The sequence below is a fragment of the Carettochelys insculpta genome, chromosome 3, assembly GCF_033958435.1.
Source record: "Carettochelys insculpta isolate YL-2023 chromosome 3, ASM3395843v1, whole genome shotgun sequence".
NCBI lineage: Eukaryota > Metazoa > Chordata > Testudines > Carettochelyidae > Carettochelys > Carettochelys insculpta.
The window spans coordinates 188,521,919-188,543,248 of NC_134139.1; the positions used below are offsets into that span (position 1 = coordinate 188,521,919).

The following is a 21,330-nucleotide window of genomic DNA, read 5'->3' on the forward strand; positions in this document are numbered from 1 at the left end:
AAACAGTGTTCTCTCTCTAACTTTGTTCTCTTTCTCAGAGCTCGGAAAAGCATTCACTCCTTAAACAATCACAAACATATATTTTTTCTCTAATTGTTTTTGGGTTTACTGTATGCAATTACCTTCTGTCCATATCCAAATACATTCTTTCAGCTTCTTCAAACCGGCCAAAGTAAGCTGCCACTTCAGCTTGCTTCATTGGCTCGCTCTGCAGATTGCCTAGGCATTTCACAAATTTAATGCCTTGATAGTCTTTGCAGCGCACAAATGCTTGTTCAGCTGTTTGTAGGTCAAGCTTCTGGAGAGCAGCTTCAGCCAGGAGACGCCTGTAAAATAAATGCAGATAGAGTCACAGAGTTTAAGAGATTTACAACCAGATTAAATCTGATGTCCTGTATACATACTACATGCTACCAGCAGCAGCCAGCACCCACAAACTAAATCCAACAAACAAAATGAGTTCAAAGCATACAACCTACATGTGTGTCACAAAGAACAGGGTTTATAGCTGGAATAGCAGCCATATCAGGAAGCAATATTAGGAATCATTCAACTAGCCAAGTTAAAAAGACACCTAGATTAGGGCTAATTCAGCATGCACTTCCAGAATCACCAATTCCAATGTGGGTGTATGCCACCTAATATCCAGAGGAGTGTCCAGGTCCAGTGAGTGTACTGAAAGAAGCATACATTCATCAAAAATTCGTGGTATAAATAATTCAAAAGACCTATAATGGCTTCCACTCAGAGGTGCTGGAATTAGCATTGCTGGGGGTACTGCTGAATCCCCTGACTTGAATTTGCTCCCATCATATACAGAGCTTACAGTTTGGTTCAACTGATCTCAGCACCCACACTACACAAGTTTTTCCAGCACCTCTAATTCCACTTTTGTTCATCTGGTCAAGACTACTCCAGGTTGATAAGGAGTCAGGAAGTGAATGTTGTGTTTTATAACTTCAGTAGAGCTACGAAAAAATTTTCATACAAATAGTTTATTTTAAAAAATGCAGCTCTAGGATGACCAAAGCTATTCAATACTTTGTGCTGAGTTCAACACATGAAAAAGTCAACTGTTTTGATAATGCTGAAATCCAAGTTCAAGTCTGCTCCATGGATAGTCTCCTAGATCACACTGTCATTTACAGTTGCAAATTACTGTCATTCATAGGCCAGCGAACAGTTACTGGATCAAGCAAAGAAAGCGAGAATGCCTCTGCAGTGATGATTAGCACACTCACTTGAGAGGTGGAAGACTCAAGTTCAAGTCTCTCCTTCACATCAGGTGGAAGGGGGACTTGAACCTACATCTCTCATACCCCAGATGAGCAACCTAACTGATGGCTTAATGCCTGTAAGGCTCTGTCTACACTAGCCTAAAACTTTGAAATTGCCACGCAAATGGCCATTTTGAAGTTTACTAATGAAGCGCTGAAATACATATTCAGCGCCTCATTAGCATGCGGGCGGCCGCAGCACTTCAAAATTGACGCGGCTCTTCCAGATGGGGCTCCTTTTCAAAAGGACCTCGCCTTCTTCAAAATCCCCTTATTCCTATGAGCAGATGGGAATAAGGGGACTTCGAAGAAGGCGGCGTCCTTTTGAAAAGGAGCCCCGTCTGGACGAGCTGTGCGGCGGCGAGCCGCGTCAATTTTGAAGTGCCGCGGCCACCCGCATGCTAATGAGGCGCTGAATATGTATTTCAGCGCTTCATTAGTAAACTTCAAAATGGCCATTTGCGTGGCAATTTCGAAGTTTTTGGCAAGTGTAGACACTGCCTAAAGGAGACATCAATACTTTCTCTGCTTATTTCTGCAAATCCTTTTTGTCAAAACACCTGAAAATTTAAATGAAAAATTTAAAAACTTACTAAAAATTTCATTTCCATGTTGCCAAAATAGTTTGACTTCAAAATTTTTCATTTTGATAACATTAAAATGTTTCAGTTGGTTTTGACAAACACTAGGACTTGTAGAAAACTGATAAAGGAAGTAAAGGAACCCAAAGAAAACTCTAAGGGCAGCAAAATTAAAGTCAATGGGGGGGGTGCATGGGATTTTTTTTTTTAGTATAGCAGCAATCGACAATAGTATTACTTCATTACTAGATGGAAAATGGTAGACTTATCCATACTAATAAAGAAAAGGTGACACATTCCATTCCATTTCTGCTCTGTACTTGGGGAAAAACAGGTGATATGTGGTAACACTTTTTATTCTACTGGTACATCAGAAGGAAATTACACAGCAGCTACTATGGTTAGACATTTCCAAATCAGCAGGTACTGATAGCATGCCTCTGAAGCTTTGTCTACACATGCCCTGCCCTTTTGGAAGGGGCATATAAATGAAGCAGGTTGAAAATGCTAATGAGGTGCTAACATGACTATTCAGAGCCTCATTTGCATAATGGTGGCCACCTGGAGCATCCAAAGTACTGCTTTTGGATTACAAACTAGCCGTGCAGACGTGGTTCCTTCAAAAGGAAAGGATTTCCTTCAAAAGGATTTCAAAAGGTTCTAAAATTTTTTTTGGGAAGAAGGGTGCTTTCGAAATCAGGATTTCCTTTTGAAGGAACCCCATCTACATGACTAGTTTGCAATTCGAAAGCAGCACTTTCAGTGCTCTGGATGGCTGTCGTAATGCAAATAAGGTGCTGAATATTCATATCAGTGCCTCATTAGCATTTTCAACCTGCTTTGTTTTCATGCCCCTTCTGAAAGGGAGGGGCACGAGCTGATTGTGAAGCTGAACCATTTTTAATATTGAATTCCACTTAATCTTGAAAGACTGGGGAAGGTTCCAGAAGGCTAGAAGAAACCAAAGTTGTTCCAATATTTAAAAAGGATAAACATGATGACCTGGGTAATCGTAGACCTGTTATTCTGACATCAATTGCAGGCAAGATAATGCAACAGCTGATATGGGACTCAATTAATAATTAAAGGAGGGTAATATAATTAATGCCAATGAATGTGGGTTTATGGAAAATAATTTCTGTTAAACTAACTGGTTTGGTTTTTTTTTTTGGATGAGATTACAAGTTTGGCTGATAAAGTTGACAGTGTTGGTGTCATATACATAGTCTTTTGTAAGGTATTTTACTTGGTATTGCACATTTTGCATTAACAATCAGAAGCTGAAGCTAGACAAGTTAAGCCAGGAAATAAAGATGTAATCTTTCAACAGTGAAAATAAATTAATCGCTGGAACAATTTACCAAGGATCATGGTGGATTCTCTATCACTAATAATTTATAAATCAAGATTGGGTGTTTTTCTAAAAGACGTGCTAGGAATAGTTCTCTGACCTGTGTTACACAAGAGGTCAAACTATAGGATCACATTGGTCCCTTCTGGCTTTGGAATCTATTACTCCATTTTTTATTTTTTTACCTTTCAAATTGCCGAAAACCTTTACAAAAATACCATTTTCAGTTGACCCAAAACAATTTTTCCCCCCGGATTGTTTGAAACTGTCAGCAAACCAAAACTTCTGTTGTCCAGACAGTTCTAAATCTTCAGTGGCCTATGTGAAATGAAATGAAATGAAATGAAATGATGGCCTTGGTTCAGATTCATTTTGTCGTGTCTCTCACACTCAAATCATAATTGATAACCGTGATGGCAGTCTTAGCCAGAGGTGATGGAAGCTTCTTTAAATTATAGCCGGGTGTCACCAGCATGTGAGCCCCGGTCCTGCCCGGACACTACCCCTTCCCATTTCCCCCTGCCCTTGCTCCATCTCTTCACCCCAAGGCTCCTGCCCTTTTGCCACCTCTTCCCCCATCACTTGCCCTTCCTTACGGCCAGAAAAAGTCATGCTGCCATGGTCTCCTGACATCCCCTGTTCCCATGCCCATGCCCCTGGTCTCAGCTTGCAGAATCAAAAGTAAATGCACCATGGAAAGTAAATTATCCCTCTCTATCCTGACGGGTCATAGGTACAGTTTGGCACTGAAGTACAGTGACAGGGCATTGTGAGGAGACTGGCACTGCCACTGCTCATGCTGTTTGGTTCTGTGCATATATAAAGAACTTCCACCTCCAAAGGTGTCAATCTGGCTTTTGACTGAATTCTAAAATGCACCACAAAACCAAAACTAAGTAGGTCTGGTTTAGGCCTTCACCGTACTGTGCAACTAGTGCACTAACTGTACAGTGTTCCAAGGTTACTTCTTAAAAACAGGACTCATACTGCTCTAGTCACTGGATAACCATAACAGATACATCACATGTGATCTATACCAGGGGGTCTCAACCTCTCTCTTTCTGAGCCTTCCCTCATCCTAAACATGCTAAAACAGTCCACTTGTGCCACAACACCAGGTTTTCTGCATACAAAAGCCAGGGCCAGAGTGAGTGTATAGCAGGCAGAGAGAGTACCTGGGGTCCCACGCCACAGGGGACCCTTTAAAGCTCACTTGCTTAGGCTTCAGCTTTAGCCCAGGCTGATGGGGCTCAAGGCCCTAGGCTGCCTTGGCTTTCTGTCATGGGCCCAAATCTAATCCCAACAACACTGATGGCATGTGTCACAATCTGCCAACTCTGACATACACCTGGCTCTTGCACAGTGTACCCTACAGTCATGAATTTTGCAAACACAGAAGGGAGGATCCTCCAGATTTTGCAGAGCCAAAAGAACCACCACAGCAACAGGGAACATGATGATTTTACATATGGCAGACTGCTGTGAGACCTGGCAAAAAACAACAGCATCTTAGAATACTTAAGTAGCTGAGAGAGGAGGTTTCTGAGCCTTTAGCTATCATCTTTGAATAGTCCTGGAAGTCGGGAGAGATTCCATAAGACTGGAAAAGGGGAAACATAGTGCCCACTTATAAAAACAGAAAAAAGAACAACCCAGAAAACTACAGACCAGTTAGCTTAACTTCTGTGGAGGGAAAGATAATGGAGCAAATAATTAAGGAATTCATCTGCAAACATCTGGAAGAAAATACGGTGACAAGTAACAGCCAGCATGGACTTGTAAAGGACAAAATATGCCAGACCAATCTGATAGCTTTTTTTGACAGGATAAAAAGTCTTTTAGATAAGGGAGAAGCGGTGGATGTGGTATGCCTAGACTTTAGTAAGGTATTTGACATGGTCTTGCATGATCTTCTTATCAATAAACTAAGCAAGTACAACTTAGATGGGGCCACCATAAGGTGGGTGCATAACTGGCTGGATAATCGTTCTCATAGGATTAGTTATTAATGGTTCGCAGTCATGCTGGAAGGCCATAACAAATGGGTTTCTGCAGCGATCTGTTTTGGGACTGGTTCTATCCAATGTCTTCACCACCAGTTTAGCACAGGGAGTATGCTTATTACGTTTGCAGAGGATACGAAGCTGCAAGGGGTTCAACTGCTTTGAAGGATAGGGTCATAATTCAAATTATCTGGACAAACTGGAGAAATGGTCCAAGGTAAACAGGATAACGTTTGAAAAGGACAAACACAAACTACTCCACATAGGAAGGAACAATGAGCTGCACACATATAGAATGGGAAGTGACTGTCTAGGAAGAATTACTATGGAAAGGGATTTAGGGGTCTTAGTGGACCACAAGCAAAATATGATGCTGTTGCAAAAAAAAAAAGCAAACATGAGCTTGGGATGCATTAACAGGAGTGTTGAGAGCAAAACATGAGAAGTCATTCTTCTGTTCTACTCAGAGCTCATTAGGGCTCAATTGGAGTATTGTATCCAGTTCTGGGTACCACATTTCAAGAAAGATGTGGAGAAATTGGAGAAGGTCCAGAGAAGAGGAACAAGAATGATTAAATGCCTAGAGAACACGAGCTATGAGGGAAGACTGAAAGAACTGGGCTTGTTTAGTTTATAAAAGAGAAGACAGAGGGGACGTGATAGTGGTTTTCAAAGTACCTCAAAGAGGGTTACAAAGAGGAGGGAAAAATTGTTTTCCTTGGCCTCTGAGGATATGACAAAGAGTGATGGACTGTAACTGCAGCAGGGGGAGTTTAGATTAGACATTAGGAAAAACATCTTAAATGACATGGTGGCTAAATATTGGAATAAATTACCTAGGGAGGTTGTGGAATCTCCATTGTTGGAGATATTTTAAATCAGGTTAGATAGCCATCTGTCTGGGATGGTCTAGATGGTGCTTGGTCCTGCCAAGAGGTCAGGGACCTGTACTCGATGACCTCTTGAAGTCCCTTCCAGTTCTAGTGTTCTATGATGTCTAAACTTGTTGGTGGCATTCATGGAGCAGCTCACATAGTAGAGTGCTGCTTTTGAGACTGTGAGATTAGAGCTGACTTGTGGATTAGATTGTAATGCAGGTTTGAGCGGGGGATGCAATCTTTCATGTGTGAAAGACCATATTCCTGAATCTGTGTGCTGAGCTCATACCAATCCCCAAACGCATGGACACCAGAATGAGCTGCACTGGCAGTTAACAACTGAGTGGTGATTGCACTATGGAAGCTTGAAAAGCCAAATTGCTACTGGCTAGCAGGAAATCATTTTGGAGTTCGAATATCCATCAGAGAGACTTTTGTGATATGAGTATGCAGGGTTATTAATAATCTTCTAAGCAGGACTGGGACTCTTGGTATTACATAGGACATTCTGGATGGATTTTCTGCAATGAAATTTCCAAACCATGGCATGCATACTCCCATTTTGTCACAAGCCCACCTTGCCACAGAACATACCAACAGTAAAGGCTACTTTTCTATGGTTCTGAAAGCACTGGTGCATTTCTAGGACACTTCACCAATATCAAGACAGGCTGGTCAGGGGACATGGATGATCTGCATATCTTTAAGAAAACAGGACTGTTCAAACAGTAAGCAGAGGCATTCTTTCACAACTGGTGGATTACATTTGGTGATGTGGAAATGTCAATAGTGATCCTGGGAGGACCTAGCCTACCCCTTGTTCCCCTGACTCAGACACATATATATCAGGCACCTGGACACCACCAAAGAATGTTTCAACTACTGTCTCGGCATGGGTAGAATGACAGTTCAGTGTGCTTTTGGTAGATTGAAAGGGAACTGGCATTGTTTACTCACAAAATAGGATCTCTGTGAGAAAAATTTCCCAGTGGTGTCCTGCATGATATCTGTGAGACGAAGGTGAAAAGGAGCCACAAGTGTGGAGAGCAAAGGTGGATCAATTGTCAACTCAGTTTGATGCAAAGGACATAATGGCTATTAGAAAAGCTCAATATGGAGCAAAGTGTCTGAGGGAGGCCAACTATGTCTAAATGAGACTTATTTAAGAAGGAGCATATGAAAAGACAGATTTGTAATTCAATGGACCCAGAAGGATAAAGAATTTTGAAAAGGGATTTTACCAAAGTCTAGGATGTGGATTATCTTCTATGAATTGGGAAGACTCTTCAATCCCAACCTCCTCAATCAATGCTCGACTATCTCGCAAAGATCGGATCTCAAAGTTAATTATGTATTCTTTGTTAGGATGTTCAGGATTCTGAAAGAAAGAAGTAAAAGACCAAATTTTACTCAGTGCTTTTACTACCACTTCGAAACTGTCATGTCACATGTTAGAAACAATCATGTCACATAACACTAAGTTTTCCTAACACAGAAAGTAAATTATACTTACTTTTAATATTTCATCCAGAAGAACAGATTTAATTTCTAAATCTTCAAAATTGCAAATATATCCAGAAGTCTGAATGGGTTCCTTAAAATAGATAAGGTTAAAAGATATTGAACAACTTTATGTAAATCTGATAGATGTTTCATATTTGTTTGCAGTGTTGTTGTAGCAGTGTTGATCCAAGGATATTAAAGAGACAAAGTGACTAAGACAATATCTTTTACAGAATCAACTTCCGTTGGTGAAAGAGACATGATTTCAACTTAGGCAGAATTCTTCTTCAGATCTGGTAAAGGTACACAGACGCTATTTACTCTAGTACTATAATAAAATAGCTACAACACTTGAGAGTAGATTCTTACTACAGCAACAAAAGGGGTTCTTCCGTAACTATTAAATCCATGCATCTGAGAAGCAGTAGCTAGGCTGATTGAAAAAAATCTTCCTTTGACTACTACTGTATACATTGTGACTTAGGTTAGCTTTACTTCATTGCTCAGGGGTATGGATTTTTTGCACCTGTCAATGACATAGTATAGACCAGCCCTAGAGTGTCACAACTAAATACAAGACTGTATTTAGTACAGACTGTTTAGCATAACAAGTGATATGTTGTAAGGTACAACTCAAAGGCTACGTCTACACTAAGAGAAAACTTCAAAATGGCCATGCTAATAGTCAAATCGGAGAATACTAATGAGGCACTGAAATGAATACTCGGTGCCTCATTAGCACGCTGCCGGTCGTGGAACTTCGAAAGTGCCGCGTTTTGCTCATGCACGGCTCATCTACACAGGGTCCTTTCTAAAGCTGATAGGAATAAGGGGGTTTTGACATTTGCAGGGTCCTTTTGAAAAGGATCCCCATGTAGACGAGCCATGTGCGAGCGAAACATGGCACTTTAGAAGTGCCACAGCCAGCAGCATGCTAATGAGGCACTGAATATTTGTTTCAGTGCCTCATTAGTATTCTCCAATTTGGCCATTAGCATGGCCATTTCGAAGTTTTCCCCTAGTGGAGAGATAGCCAAAGTGAAGTTAGCAGTTAACTCCTTTGCAGTTGTAGGACAAAGAAAGATTAGTAGCCAAAAATCCATTGTCTTTATTGAGTCCATGATTTTTAGCATCTACAGGCTCATCTACACAGAAAACTTATGCTGCCATAGCTACGTCTCTCCAGGACGTGAAAAATCAACAGCTCTAAGAGATGGTGCTATACCGACTGAACTCCTCATGCGGACAGTGCTAGCTCAAGAGAATTCTTGCATTGAACTCAGGAAGATGGATTCACTATAATGATGTAAGAATCCCTTCTGTTATTGCAGTGTCTACAGTAAAAATGTTAAAGCAGCACAGCTGCAGTCCTAAAGCTGTTCCACTGTAGGATATCTAGCCCAGACATAGCCTAACAACATAGCTTGAAGATGTGCAAGTTCTCGCTGAAAGATGTAGACTGAGACCATCGGTAAACATTTTCACAAAACCATCGCTCCATAGCTGAGTTCTAAGTCCCTGTCCTTAAAGGAAACCTGAACAACGCTGTCAAAAAATGAGCCTGAAAGCTTAAATTCATAGATTTGTAACCTACTAAAAATTATGGATTTGGTAAATACACTGGTTTACAGCTCTTTACAACATTCTGTAATCCACCAACCTTCCTTTGTCCTAGTGAACACTCTAGCTGCGTCTACACGTGCATGCTACTTCGAAGTAGTGGCGCAAACTTCGAAATAGCGCCCGTCACGGCTACATGTGTTGGGCGCTATTTCGAAGTTAACATCGACGTTAGGCGGCGAGACGTCAACGTCGCTAACCCCATGAGGGGATGGGAATAGCGCCCTACTTCGACGTTCAACGTCGAAGTAGGGAACGTGTAGTCGTTGCGCGTCCCGCAACACCGAAATTGTGGGGTCCTCCATGGAGGCCATCAGCTGAGGGATTGAGAGACGCTCTCTCCAGCCCCTGAGCTCAATGGTGGCCGCGTGGAGCGGCCCCTTAAAGCTCCCCACCCTCTCCCTTCCTGTGCAGGAAGCTGAGAGAACGTGCAGGCGGCAGCCCAGAAACACGGCCAGCGTGCACGTCCCTCAGCCAGCTACAGACACCCACCCAGCTGCCATGGCCGCACGGCAGCCCCCCAAGTACCCCCAGGTACCTCCCCCAAGGGGAGCCAGGGCTCCCAGCCCAGCAGCCAGGCGGGGAAGCCGCAGCGGGGCCCCTCCTGGACGGAGACTGAGCTTCGGGACCTGCTGGGGCTCTGGAGTGAGGAGGAGGTGCTCCAGGTAACGGGGAGCAAGAAGCGGAACGTGGATGCATTCGCTCGGCTGGCCGAGGACCTGGCCGCCCGGGGTCACCCTGCCCTCACTTCGGATCATGTCCGGAGTAAAGTGAAGGAGCTGCAGCAGGGTTACGCCCAGGCCCGGGATGCAGCCGGCTGATCTGGGGCCGCCCCCGTCACTTGCCCCTTTTACAGCGAGCTCAGGGACATCCTGGGCCCCCGGCACACCTCCTCCCCTCGGGCCACTCTTGATACCTCGGCCAACAAGCCCCAGCAGGTCCCGGAGGCGGAGTCCGCCCCGGAGGCAAGCCCCGCACCCCAGGGGCCCCCCCAGGAGCCCACACCTGAGGCACCGGAGGAGGAGGAGGAGGAGGAGGAGAGGGACTCCTCCTCCAGTGACACCGGCCTGCACATCATTCTCCCATCCAGGAGCTCCAGCCGGCCGGCCGCCCCCCGACCGTGGGAGTGGACCGTCAGGTATGTACCCCCCCGTTGCACACCCCCGGGGTTGAGGGGCGGGGGTAATAGATATGACCAGGGCCCTCCACATGCCCAGATGACCATGGCCCCAAGGACAGCAGTGGCATGTCCCTCAGAAGACTGCATCAGCCCCTGCCCCCCCCAGCACGACAGTGCCATGCCCCATCCCCGGGGCTGGGGGGAGCGGAACCTCTAGGGTCCCCCAGGGGGAGGGGGTGGGACACCCAGCAGCAGCAGCAGCATGTGATGGAGTCGGGGGAGTGCAAATGCGAGACTCAGGCTACATATGAGAAACAAGCTGAATAGCTCCCAGTGGCTAAGGATGATCCTGGGGCTACAACTGGCAGGTAACACCTCTGCCCTGAACAAAGAGGAGGGAGGAGCTGAGCTGGGTTTGAATCGGGGGCGGCAGTTAGAGGCTAGGGGAAGGGAGAGCTAGAAGGCAGCCAGCCTGAGGAGGGGGAAAGCTACACCCCAGAGGGGCACCCCTCGGGGTCTTCTCCCCAGGACGGGTTGGAAGGACGGTCTCTGACTGCGGTACTGTCGCTTCTGTGAGAAACTGGGCGTCTGTTGCCTAATAAACCTCCTGTCGTACCTGCTGAGTGAGTGAGAGTCACTCCTGCCAGCGGATGGGGTGCAGTGCAGGGGGACCCCTGAACCCCATCGCAGCAGCATCTCCCGGGGACGGGGATGGGGAACCTGCAGCGGGGGGTGGGGGGACAAAGGGCATGGGTCGGGGCCCACACTACCGGCTGTCTCCACTCTTCTTCCCCGCCTCCTGTGTTCCGCAGCTGCGCCATCGGAAGGACTGGAGAGCGCCAGCGAGGCATCAGTGGTCCCGGAAAGCCCTCCGGGGCCATCACTCCAGGCCAGCCCCTCGGCGGAGGACCGACCGGCCCCACGGCGGGGAAGACGGCAGACCCAGCACCACCACCCGACGGCGACGGACCCCCAGCTGCTGGCCCTCCACCATCGGCAGCTGGAGGTCGCCGAGCAGCGGCTGCGGTGGAGGAACGCCGCCTCCAGCTGCAGGAGTGGGCGCTGGCCTGGTGCCAGGAGGCATTGGGAGCCTACATGTGGACCCTTAACCGCATCACGGACTCCCTGGCCCCCCAGGCCGCGCTGGCTGCCGCAGCACCCGCCCTGCCTGCTCCACCTGCTGCTCCACCCGCTGCGCCGTCCGCCATCGCACCGCCACCGAGGGCCATTCCACCGAGGGGGACCTGGGGCCAGCTGACACTTGCCGGCCGTATCTCCCGGTCCGCCCGGCCCCCAGCCAGGGCTGCGGCCGAGGCGGGGATCCCGGCCGCGCACCCCCAGCGCTGGACTGTAGGGCATGTGGCCCAGGACATGCCCCCCCGCTTTATATATATTCCCCCCAGTTTATTGTTATTTTGTTGTAAATAGTTTGTATATTTGACCTATTACTATGCTCATCCTTACCCCCCCATGTAAATAGTTCTCCCCTTCCTTGTCTTCCCCTTTCATGTTATCCCGATTTTTATAATGTATATATATTTATCAGTTAGATTTCCTCTGTACATAGTTAGTTTGTCTTGTTCATAATATTAATAATAATAATAATAGTTCTAGTAAAGATGTTTGAGTTGACAAACAACTGTCTGCTTTTATTTTTACAAGAAAAATGCGGGGGGGTGCTCTTGGGTGCTCTGTGGTGTGGGCGTAGGGGCAGGGAGTGTTGTGGAGGATGGCGGGGGTGCAGTGGGGGGCCTGCCAGCGTTCACCCCGCGGCCTCATCGAACTGGGCCCGCAGGGCCTCCCGGACCCGGGTCCCTCCGGGGTCCACCTGGCGACTGGGGGCAGCGGGTGGCTGCATATCGGCCCTGCCGGCCTCCACAGCCCAGCCCTGAAAGAAGGCTTCCCCCTTGCTCTCCACCAGGTTGTGTAGGGCGTTGCACGCACCCACAATCTGGGGGATGTTGGTGGGGCCCGCATCAAGGCGGGTGAGGAGACACCTCCAGCGCTCTTTCAGGCGCCCAAATGTGCGCTCCACCACCTGGCACGCGTGGTTCAGGCGCTGGTTGAAGCGCTCCTGGCTGACAGACAGATGGCCCGTGTACGGGTGCATGAGCCAGGGCCGGAGGGGGTATGCCACATCTGCGATGATGCAGAGGGGCATGGTGGTGTCCCCCACAGGGATCTCCCACTGGGGGATGTAGGTCCCCGCCTCCAGCCGGCGGCACAGACCCGAGTTCCGGAATACCCGGGCGTCGTGGGTGCTGCCAGGCCAGCCCACATAAATGTCCAGGAAACGGCCCTGGCTGTCCACCAAGGCCTGGAGGACCACTGAGTGGTAGCCCTTCCTGTTTATGTAGTGTCCTCCACTCTGTTCCAGGGCGCGGATGGGGATGTGAGTCCCATCCAGAGCCCCGAAGCAACTGGGGAAGCCCAGGGTTGCAAAGCCCCCGATGGCGGCATCTGGGTCCCCAAGCCTCACGAGCCTGTGGAGGAGCAGGGCGTTGATGGTGCGGACGACCTGCAGGGGAAGCACATGGGAGAGCACCAATGAGGGGTGTGCAGGGTGTGTGTGGCCCTCCCCTGCCAGGGCCCCCCTCCCCTCCCCTGCCAGGGCTGCCTCCCCACCTTCCCCCCATGGGTCCTCTTACCTCCATGAGGACAGACCCGACAGTGGCCTTGCCCATGCCAAACTGCTGGCCCACGGATCGGTAGCTGTCTGGAGTGGCCAGCTTCCAGACAGCAATGCCGACCCATTTCTCGGCACTGAGGGCACGCCGCATGGCGGTGTCCTGGTGCTTCAGTGCGGGGGTGAGCCACTGGCATAGCTCCAGAAATGTCTGCCGGCTCATCCGAAAGTTCTGGAACCAGCGGTCGTTGCCCCACTCTCCGAGCACCAGCCGCTCCCACCAGTCGGTGCTGGTAGGGTAGCTCCACAGCCGGCGGCGTGTGTGGCGGGGTGCTGCAGGGTTGGGGGTTGCATCCTCCTCCCCTGCGGGCAGCTCCTCCTCTGTGGCAAGGAGGTGCTCAGCTGCCTCCTGCATGGCATCGAGCAGGGCGAGCACTGCTCCTGCAGGGGCGGCTGTGTGGACCTCTGGCTGCTGCTGCTGCTGCTGGGGGTCCATGCCTGCGTCGCTTGAGGTGTGCGTGCCTATGGCTCTGCAGACCGCGTGCTGTGCAGGCTGCGTGTGTCTGGGAGGGGCCCTTTAAGGGAGCGGCTAGCTGTTGCCCCGGAAGCGCTAGTCCGCCCTGTGACCCTGTCTGCAGCTGTTCCTGGCACCCTTATTTCGACGTGTGCTACTTTGGCATGTAGACGTTCCCTCGCAGCGCCTATTTCGATGTGGTGCTGCCCAGTGTCGACGTTGAACGTCAACGTTGCCAGCCCTGGAGGACGTGTAGACGTTATTCATCGAAATAGCCTATTTTGATGTCGCTACATCGAAATAAGCTACTTCAATGTAGCGTTACGTGTAGACGTAGCTTCTGAGTATGTGACTAAACCTGAAGAACTCTGTGTAAGCTCAAAACCTTGTCTCTTTCACCAACTGAAGTGCAATAAAAGATATTACCTCATCCACCTTGTCTCTCTCAAAGTTTCATGTATGTAAACAGACTTTCTTTGTCCCCCAAATTAAATTTTAATGAGATTTCTTATGAGAAACAGATGCACAGTACAATAACCAATCTTGGCATACCGATATATATAGACTATTAAATCTGTATATTATTTATGATAAACAAGTTTCTATATCTAGCATATAAGAAAAAGGTCAGCTGTGGATATAACTAACTCTCCATGTTTTACCATTAATTTTCAGTAAAATTCTAGCCATGATATCTAAAATAAATATCAGCAGCACTATTTTTGTAATCTCATAAAAGCAGAATAAAAATGAAAACAGAGAATTGTTTTTTGCTAATATATCTGGAATTTGGTGATTTATTTTTTTGTAAGCAGCACTTACGCAACACACATCGATGGATTTTGAGACTTCCAGCTATAGGTCAGATATCTAAGATCAGCTTAACCTTAGGCATGTGAGAAGTCCTACTATTCACAGAATATCAAATGTACAGTATGAAATACATTGGAAGTGACTCATTTTCATATGCTGATTGTTTTACCTCTGGATCCAAGTTTCTGAAAACATACATTCTTGTCTTCTCCATCATAGCAAACAAGTCTGGATTATCTTTGGCCCATTTCATATCCCAGACATCTTTGCGCTCCAAATTCAGCTGCTCGCCTATGATTTGCTGTCCTGTACTGTCTGTTACTCGCGCCTCCAAGTTAAAGAACGTTAGAACTCCAGAAAGATCTATGATAGCTAGACAGCTAACAGAAAATGGTGGTGGTGGAGAAAATGAAAAATCTGATTAATAGTGTTCAGATCTGTAAATTTATAATCTTTCTGAAGGTGACAGAATAAGCTAGATGCTAGAGGCCTGTTTCTGATCTTGCAGTAATTTTACACAAGTATAATTTCACTGATTTCAATGCAGTTATACATTATTTATACCAGTGTGAAAAAATGAACGAATTTTTTCACAGGGCAGAATGAATTAAATAAATGCTACATGATTCCAAATGGCATACATTAATTTACTCACTTAGGGCCTAACCCTGCAAGGTACTGAACACTTCCAAATCCCTGTCAACGTGTACTTGGGAACACTCAGTACTACAGCTCAGTAAATTGCAAAATCTGACTCCACTCAGTCAACTTTGTGATAATCATACCAATAAGATGCACCATGTATTATGTCCAAAACCTAATGTCAGTCTTCAAAAGGTACTTTTAAAATATATTTTGGTAAATTACTACTGCATCTTAAAATAAACAGTAAGTGGAAAATATAATGAAATATTCCATTGCAATTAAAAAGATTTACACACCTCTGCACAACTGGAAATCATCAAAACTTCTTAAAGTTTTTGAAAACTATAAGAAACTATATTTTAAATAATTTCAAAGAATAACTGGAATATCCTTCAATGTATTATCTTGATAATATTAAAGAATTTCCTCCATAAGAAAAAAGATGTGTTGTGCAAGTTTAAAACTTGATAAAAACAGTTCTGAAAAGCAAAACTTTCCTTCATAACTTCTGCACTTTTAACATAACAGTAAAATGAGAAAACCACCACACGTCTGTCAATCATGTGCAAATAATTCCACTTACTCCTAGCAGGAGCTATGAATGTGCATCAGTGGGAGAAGAGAGCCAGTCAGGGTACAATAATCATAATACTAATAAACAATAACATTGTTAGTGAAATACAACCAACATCTGGCACCTAAATAGTGCCTTTAATCCATGTATTTTCAATTTTTTTTTTAAAGAGGAGTTAGAATTATTCTCTGCACTTTGTAGATGGAGAGAAGGAAGAACAGAGAAATTAAGAAGTCACACAAAGTCATACTGGTAGACAGCTGGAAGTAAACAACAGAAGCAAGGTTTCAACTCAGAGTCCAGTGTCCTAACTACTGGACTATACCACCTCCTAGATTAAATTTAAAATCATTAAATAAGTCCCAAGTAAACGATCCCAATCAATTAGAAAATTTCAAAATCAAGTGACTTTGTTAGAATCAGATATCTGTCTTACCTGGAGTTGCAATTCAAAGACATTTGATAGGCCCGATAGTTCAGGACATACTTTTGAACTAAGCCAACATTAGGAAGACTGTATCTCTGAAGAGTGCCAGATTCACGCGCCTAGAAAAAAGGAACTTTTGCATATTGAGGCCACCACTTAACTTGCCTAGTATTAAACTGTTTAGCGGATTCTTCATATGGTGTCATAAAATAAAGACTTCTTGGATGAAGGACAAACAAGTAGGGCCACAGACAGGGAACATCAACACAACATTAAAGACACCTCTGAATTCTGCTATACATAAGATCACTCTAATCACATCCAAAATACACATCAGTCAAAATTATTTTCCTTACCCAATCAGATCACGACTCCACTTTTTGAATTGCTTCACTGGCTTCCTCTTGTTTACCATATGAAGTTTAATTTCTCATCCTCATCTCCAAGTTGTCACACATTTTTGACACACACCTCTGATCTCATGTCTCATACACTTTCCTTCTCTTTTTATCAATACCACCAACCTCAATGTCCTGTTCATTTGCTTCTCCCACTCCTTTGCCCCTCCACTCTCACAAGACTGATCTCACTTTATCACCTGAATTATAAAACCAGTGGGCACAAGCTCTCTTGACGTGTGTCTTATACAAAGCACATCACTGAGACTTAAACAAACAATATTAATACTAGTATCTAAAACTTGGAAGAATATAGGTGATATACAAATGTGGTATTACCTATTGTCTTACATAAAACTAAAAACACATGTAAATAGGTGTACTTTTAGCTTAACTATTCAAAGATTCCGAAGGCTTGAAAAGACCTCCTGGGAAATGGAATCCAGCCCTCACCCCAAGTGCTCATAAACATCAAAATAAATATTAAGATTTTCTATAGCAAACACCCTATCCCTTTATCTTAACCCATTGGAAGTGATTATTATGCTACAGACCCCTTTACAATGTTCACATACTACTTTGTAAATGTATGACAAAAGATCTAGGGCATCATATGAATAGCTCCCTATGATAAAGGTTGTTTGTCAAGTGAAAACTATCTTAGTAAGAACAAAGCCACACTTCTAAAGGTCTTGGATCCAATGAAGAGGACAAATAGCCAAATCAAGGCACACTGATCCACCGTAAGATTTTTTTTTCTAGTGTCCAGTGACACTTCTAGGGATGTTAACTGGCAAGGGCTGATTAACAACTTAACTGTGGTGAGGGACAGCAGCACCAGGCCAGAGCAGTCCTGGCCACAGTGGGGCTCCAGGATCCCAATGTGACACCACAGCAGTGACCAGGCTGGGTTGGGTGGCAGGACCTAAGTTAAAATGGCTAATCAAAATTAAGCACTATCATTTAATTAGTTAACTCTTTTAACATTCCTGACACTTTGGTTTTGATAAACTTAAAAGACAAAAATATAGGACCACATTTGCTGCCAGTCAACCCACTTCTCAGTCTTGCACATGCAGTGAAATATTTGCACATAAAAATGCAAAATGAGAAGTACAACATGAAATCTTACTGTCCGAAAATCTGTCCATTTTTTAAAAAAAATTGTCTAGATTAAAACTGTCCAAAACTAAACATTTTAAAAGAACTTCAGCCTCTGTATTTCAGAACACTGTACATAAAACTATTGCTTATGTTATACCTTGTCAAGCTTAACAAAATAGTAAATTTGAGCTCAGAGCCTATTTTTTTAAAAGCCAAAACATTACCATATCACCAGTCTTTCAATGTATAAATACATCACAATAATACATCATAATTCTACTGGAGAGCATAGGCTACTTCGCCTTTGGCAATGGATCTGTATGTTTTTTCAACTCGGCATGCATACATGATATAAAATGCATGTGAAAAAGGGTATGTTCAATGTTTCTTCAAAGTCACATATGTTTCACTTAAATGCCTCAGTTATGTCAAATTCACTCTAAGATGAGGGCCAAAAGACACTTTTCATTTCTGGTTCAAATGCTAGGTTTACAGAGTTGGAGCTAAACTTGCTGTCTTCCCTCAATTATTGTAATCTCAATACAAATTGATGGTACTACAGTATTCATGAGAGCAATGTAAAAAGGATTTCACCATGGCATAGTAACTCAGTTCATTTCAGAATTTTTCAGATGTTTGAAAACTTATTTTAACCCCAGTGGAAGTTTCTTCCAAATTAATTTATGACTGCCCACGGCTAGCTTATTTAAAGCATACCACTTACCACAATTAGTGTCTTATCAGATGCGGTTATTGCACAGATTGGATCCCTTGTTCCCTGGAAGCACATAAATGTCACCGGAACACCAGTTTTAATCACCTCAGAAAGAATTCGTTGTCAAAGAACAGCAGCAGAGCAACAATACAAATACAGTCATACCCCGAGATACACCCATTCGAGTTACGAGAATTCGACTTTACGAGGAGTTTCATTTAATACCTCTACTTCAGCTTACAAGGCATTTCTGAGGACCAATCTGGAGGCTGGCGGCTCTGGTACGCAAGCACTGAGGGGATGGAGTTGGCTGCATTGGTCCTGACGAAGAGCCCATGCGGGCAGGGTGGCGCCCTGCAAGAGGGTGGCAGTCCAGTGTGGGGAAGTAGACTCGTCCAAGTCCCGGCAGTAGATTACACCACTCTGCGAGACGTGGATGCTGGGCGTGCAGCCCATCCCAGCCCCGCTGCTGCCGCTCACCCCCTGGGCGGCTAGGGGCCACCGTCGCCCGCCCTGCACAGTTGTGCCTCGGGCGCTGGCTCGTCGTCTGTGGCACTTCCTCCCATTTAATGCCTGGCTCGCCCGCTGCTGCTGCCGCCAGCGGGGCCTCTCCACCGTTCAGCCCCGCACAAGAGAGACATCGCCCCTCCCCAGCCGGGGGCCCCCTGTGCCTGCCTAGCTCCCCACACGGCCAGCCCCTGGCAGCGCCCCCTCCCCACTTAACCTAAGCTGCGCTCAGGCCGGGCTGCCTCCCTGTGCCCTGCTCTGCCCTGCCTACCCCCTTGCACCAGATTTAATGGGATTTGGTGTTGTTTTAGCATTAATGGGTGTACATTTTCGGGCTCAGGAACGCATACATTTTTTTCCCATTGAAATTAATGGTAATTACATTTTCGACTTATGAGAATTTGCCCTGAGAGGGGTTTTTCAGGAACGAATTACCCTCGTAAGGCGAGGGAAGACTGTAACTGCAAACTAGAAGACCAAAAGCTGGGAATGGACTTGGGTTTTTGCCCCTGAGGAAAGGCAAGCTGCATCAGAGATACTTCATGGAAAGGGTTTGGTACAGATCAACATCTTAGCCATATTTCAAACTACCAAGAATATTTTCAGTTTGCCTGGAATTAATTTACTGACCTTATGAAACACTGTTCTTACTCCAAACATCCCCTAAGTAGTGTAATAAAAAAACCGATGGCAAAGGTTCATACATATGCAGTCCTAGTTAAAGGATTAATATAGAAATCTAAGTAGGAGGCAATACAGGTGGAAGTAGTATTACCTCCCTGCGATACAGTCAATTTCCTACAACATCCTGAATGAACTGTATTGAATTAAGTTCAACATCTTTGAAGATCAATGTACTAAAATTGCAAACATTTATGTGTGTATTGTGAGACTGTGGAAATTCAGGAAGGCAGGATTAAGATAACCTCTCAAAGGAACCTCTTGATCAAAGGCCCTTGAACTGTATACAGAATGAATTAAACATGTTATGAGCATACTTTCTCTGAGCTGAAGCTGTGAGGAAGTTTTGACTACTAAGGAATCACACATGGTGGGGGATGCAAGGCCTGAATCCCAACTAAACCATGTTAGGGTTGAAGTTAGTTCTGGTATGCTTATTAGCATGAATGTCTGCTTTTTTACTGTTTTTAATAGGTTGTCTCCGCTTTATATCTCAAGACTAAAATTGGCTTACAGAAGTGTGTATATTTGTCATAATTACACCTGTTAATCACCTCTGAAGAGAAAGCAAGCTGGCAACTTTGGGCAATTGGTCTGTGTAAATGTACAGTGAAAGCAGGGAAATATGCAGCCTAGAAATACCCCAGTCAGAAAAGAGAGAGACATGTTTTCACACAGAAAGGCAATGGCTGGGAAGCTGAAAGCCAAGAATGAGTGCCCTTGCTGGGCCAACAAAGGGACATACATGTATAGCAGCACTGAACTGTAATATTTCCCTGCTCCTGACCAACTGAAGGAAGACCGAGCCAATGCAACTGAGATTCTTTTCCCCTATGTTTTAGTATATTTAAACTGGTAACATTTATGTTCATCAATGCTGTGCAGATTGTAGCTTTTGTTGAAATATATGTGGGATGAGAAGGGAGGCACAGGATAAGCGTGGCAGCATCCCTCTCTACAGAGAAGACCAGAGATTCATGGAGTTGGAAATGTGCATGTCCTCTAAACTCCATGGCCCTAAATCCCTCCTACCAAAATCATAATTTTGGGAAATTCTACAAGGTCTGTTTCTCTAACATTTTCTTTACATCTTCCCCTTCTCAGTTCTCTTTCACCATAGGAGGCTGTGACTTGCTCCTTTTATCCATTTTTCGTGTCACAGAATGCCTAATTATGAAACTAGCATCATTGTTGCTCTAGCTTAATAGTTATACTGATATATTTTCATGCTACACTATGGTATACGAAATAGACTCTGTTTTAGCAGCATAAAAAGTACAGTATTTTGTTATTTCATATTACACTGTCTTGTAATATTTATGAAGGCCCTGAAGGTGCCTTTATTTGTATTTCAGAGCATCTCATCCACTCTCCATTCACCATAGCAGTACTAAGCACCACTAGCTACTCCTCCGCCTTGGAAGCAGAGCTTTCCATTCAATGCACCATGGCAGAGATGCCCTCAGTGTATTCTTTTAATAAATAAAACTATTTCAAATTCAACTTCTCCATCTATTTGAAATTCTCATTAGTAGCTGAACAGTACATGCTACCTCAGTGAGGAGAACACTCTCACCATTTGATGAAATCTGGTGATTTCGCCTATGAGAAGATAGCATTTCTGTGTTTTATCAAAAGCTATTAATATTTATTTTATTTAAAAAACAGTTTCCTTCCATTCAAAATATTTTTAAATGTGTGCTGTTTTGCTTTAATAAAAGACAAATCTCAGCTACTTAATTTCTTCATGTCAATTCAAAATTTCTCTGTATTTTATATTCAGCCTACTATCTAACTTCAGCTGTCTTCTTTTATAATTTCTTTTACCTGCAGTCTAAGAAGCCACAGGTGAACTGCTTTGACAGTTATGGATCAACAGCAGGAAAGTGCAGCTTACTTACTGTAAATCTACAAGAAAGCAGTTCAGAGGGGTTACCAAATAGCCATAGAGTTCCACCGATCTGGGAAGGAAACAGTGCTTTTCTAGAAAAAA

The 21,330-nt window shown here is 44.9% G+C and overlaps 1 protein-coding gene across 3 annotated transcripts in view; it reads right to left on the reverse strand.

Moving 5' to 3' along the window:
- WDR35 (WD repeat domain 35) overlaps positions 1-21,330 on the reverse strand; it is a 96,272-nt gene that overhangs the window by 14,519 nt on the left and 60,423 nt on the right. For all 3 annotated transcript variants that reach the window (XM_074991311.1, XM_074991310.1, XM_074991312.1), the window contains 6 exons: positions 18,159-18,212; positions 15,942-16,051; positions 14,456-14,666; positions 7,604-7,684; positions 7,332-7,468; positions 123-326 (listed from right to left, as the gene is read on the reverse strand). In XM_074991311.1, coding sequence (XP_074847412.1) covers positions 123-326; positions 7,332-7,468; positions 7,604-7,684; positions 14,456-14,666; positions 15,942-16,051; positions 18,159-18,212 — 797 coding nt within the window. The remainder of the gene's footprint in view (positions 1-122; positions 327-7,331; positions 7,469-7,603; positions 7,685-14,455; positions 14,667-15,941; positions 16,052-18,158; positions 18,213-21,330) is intronic.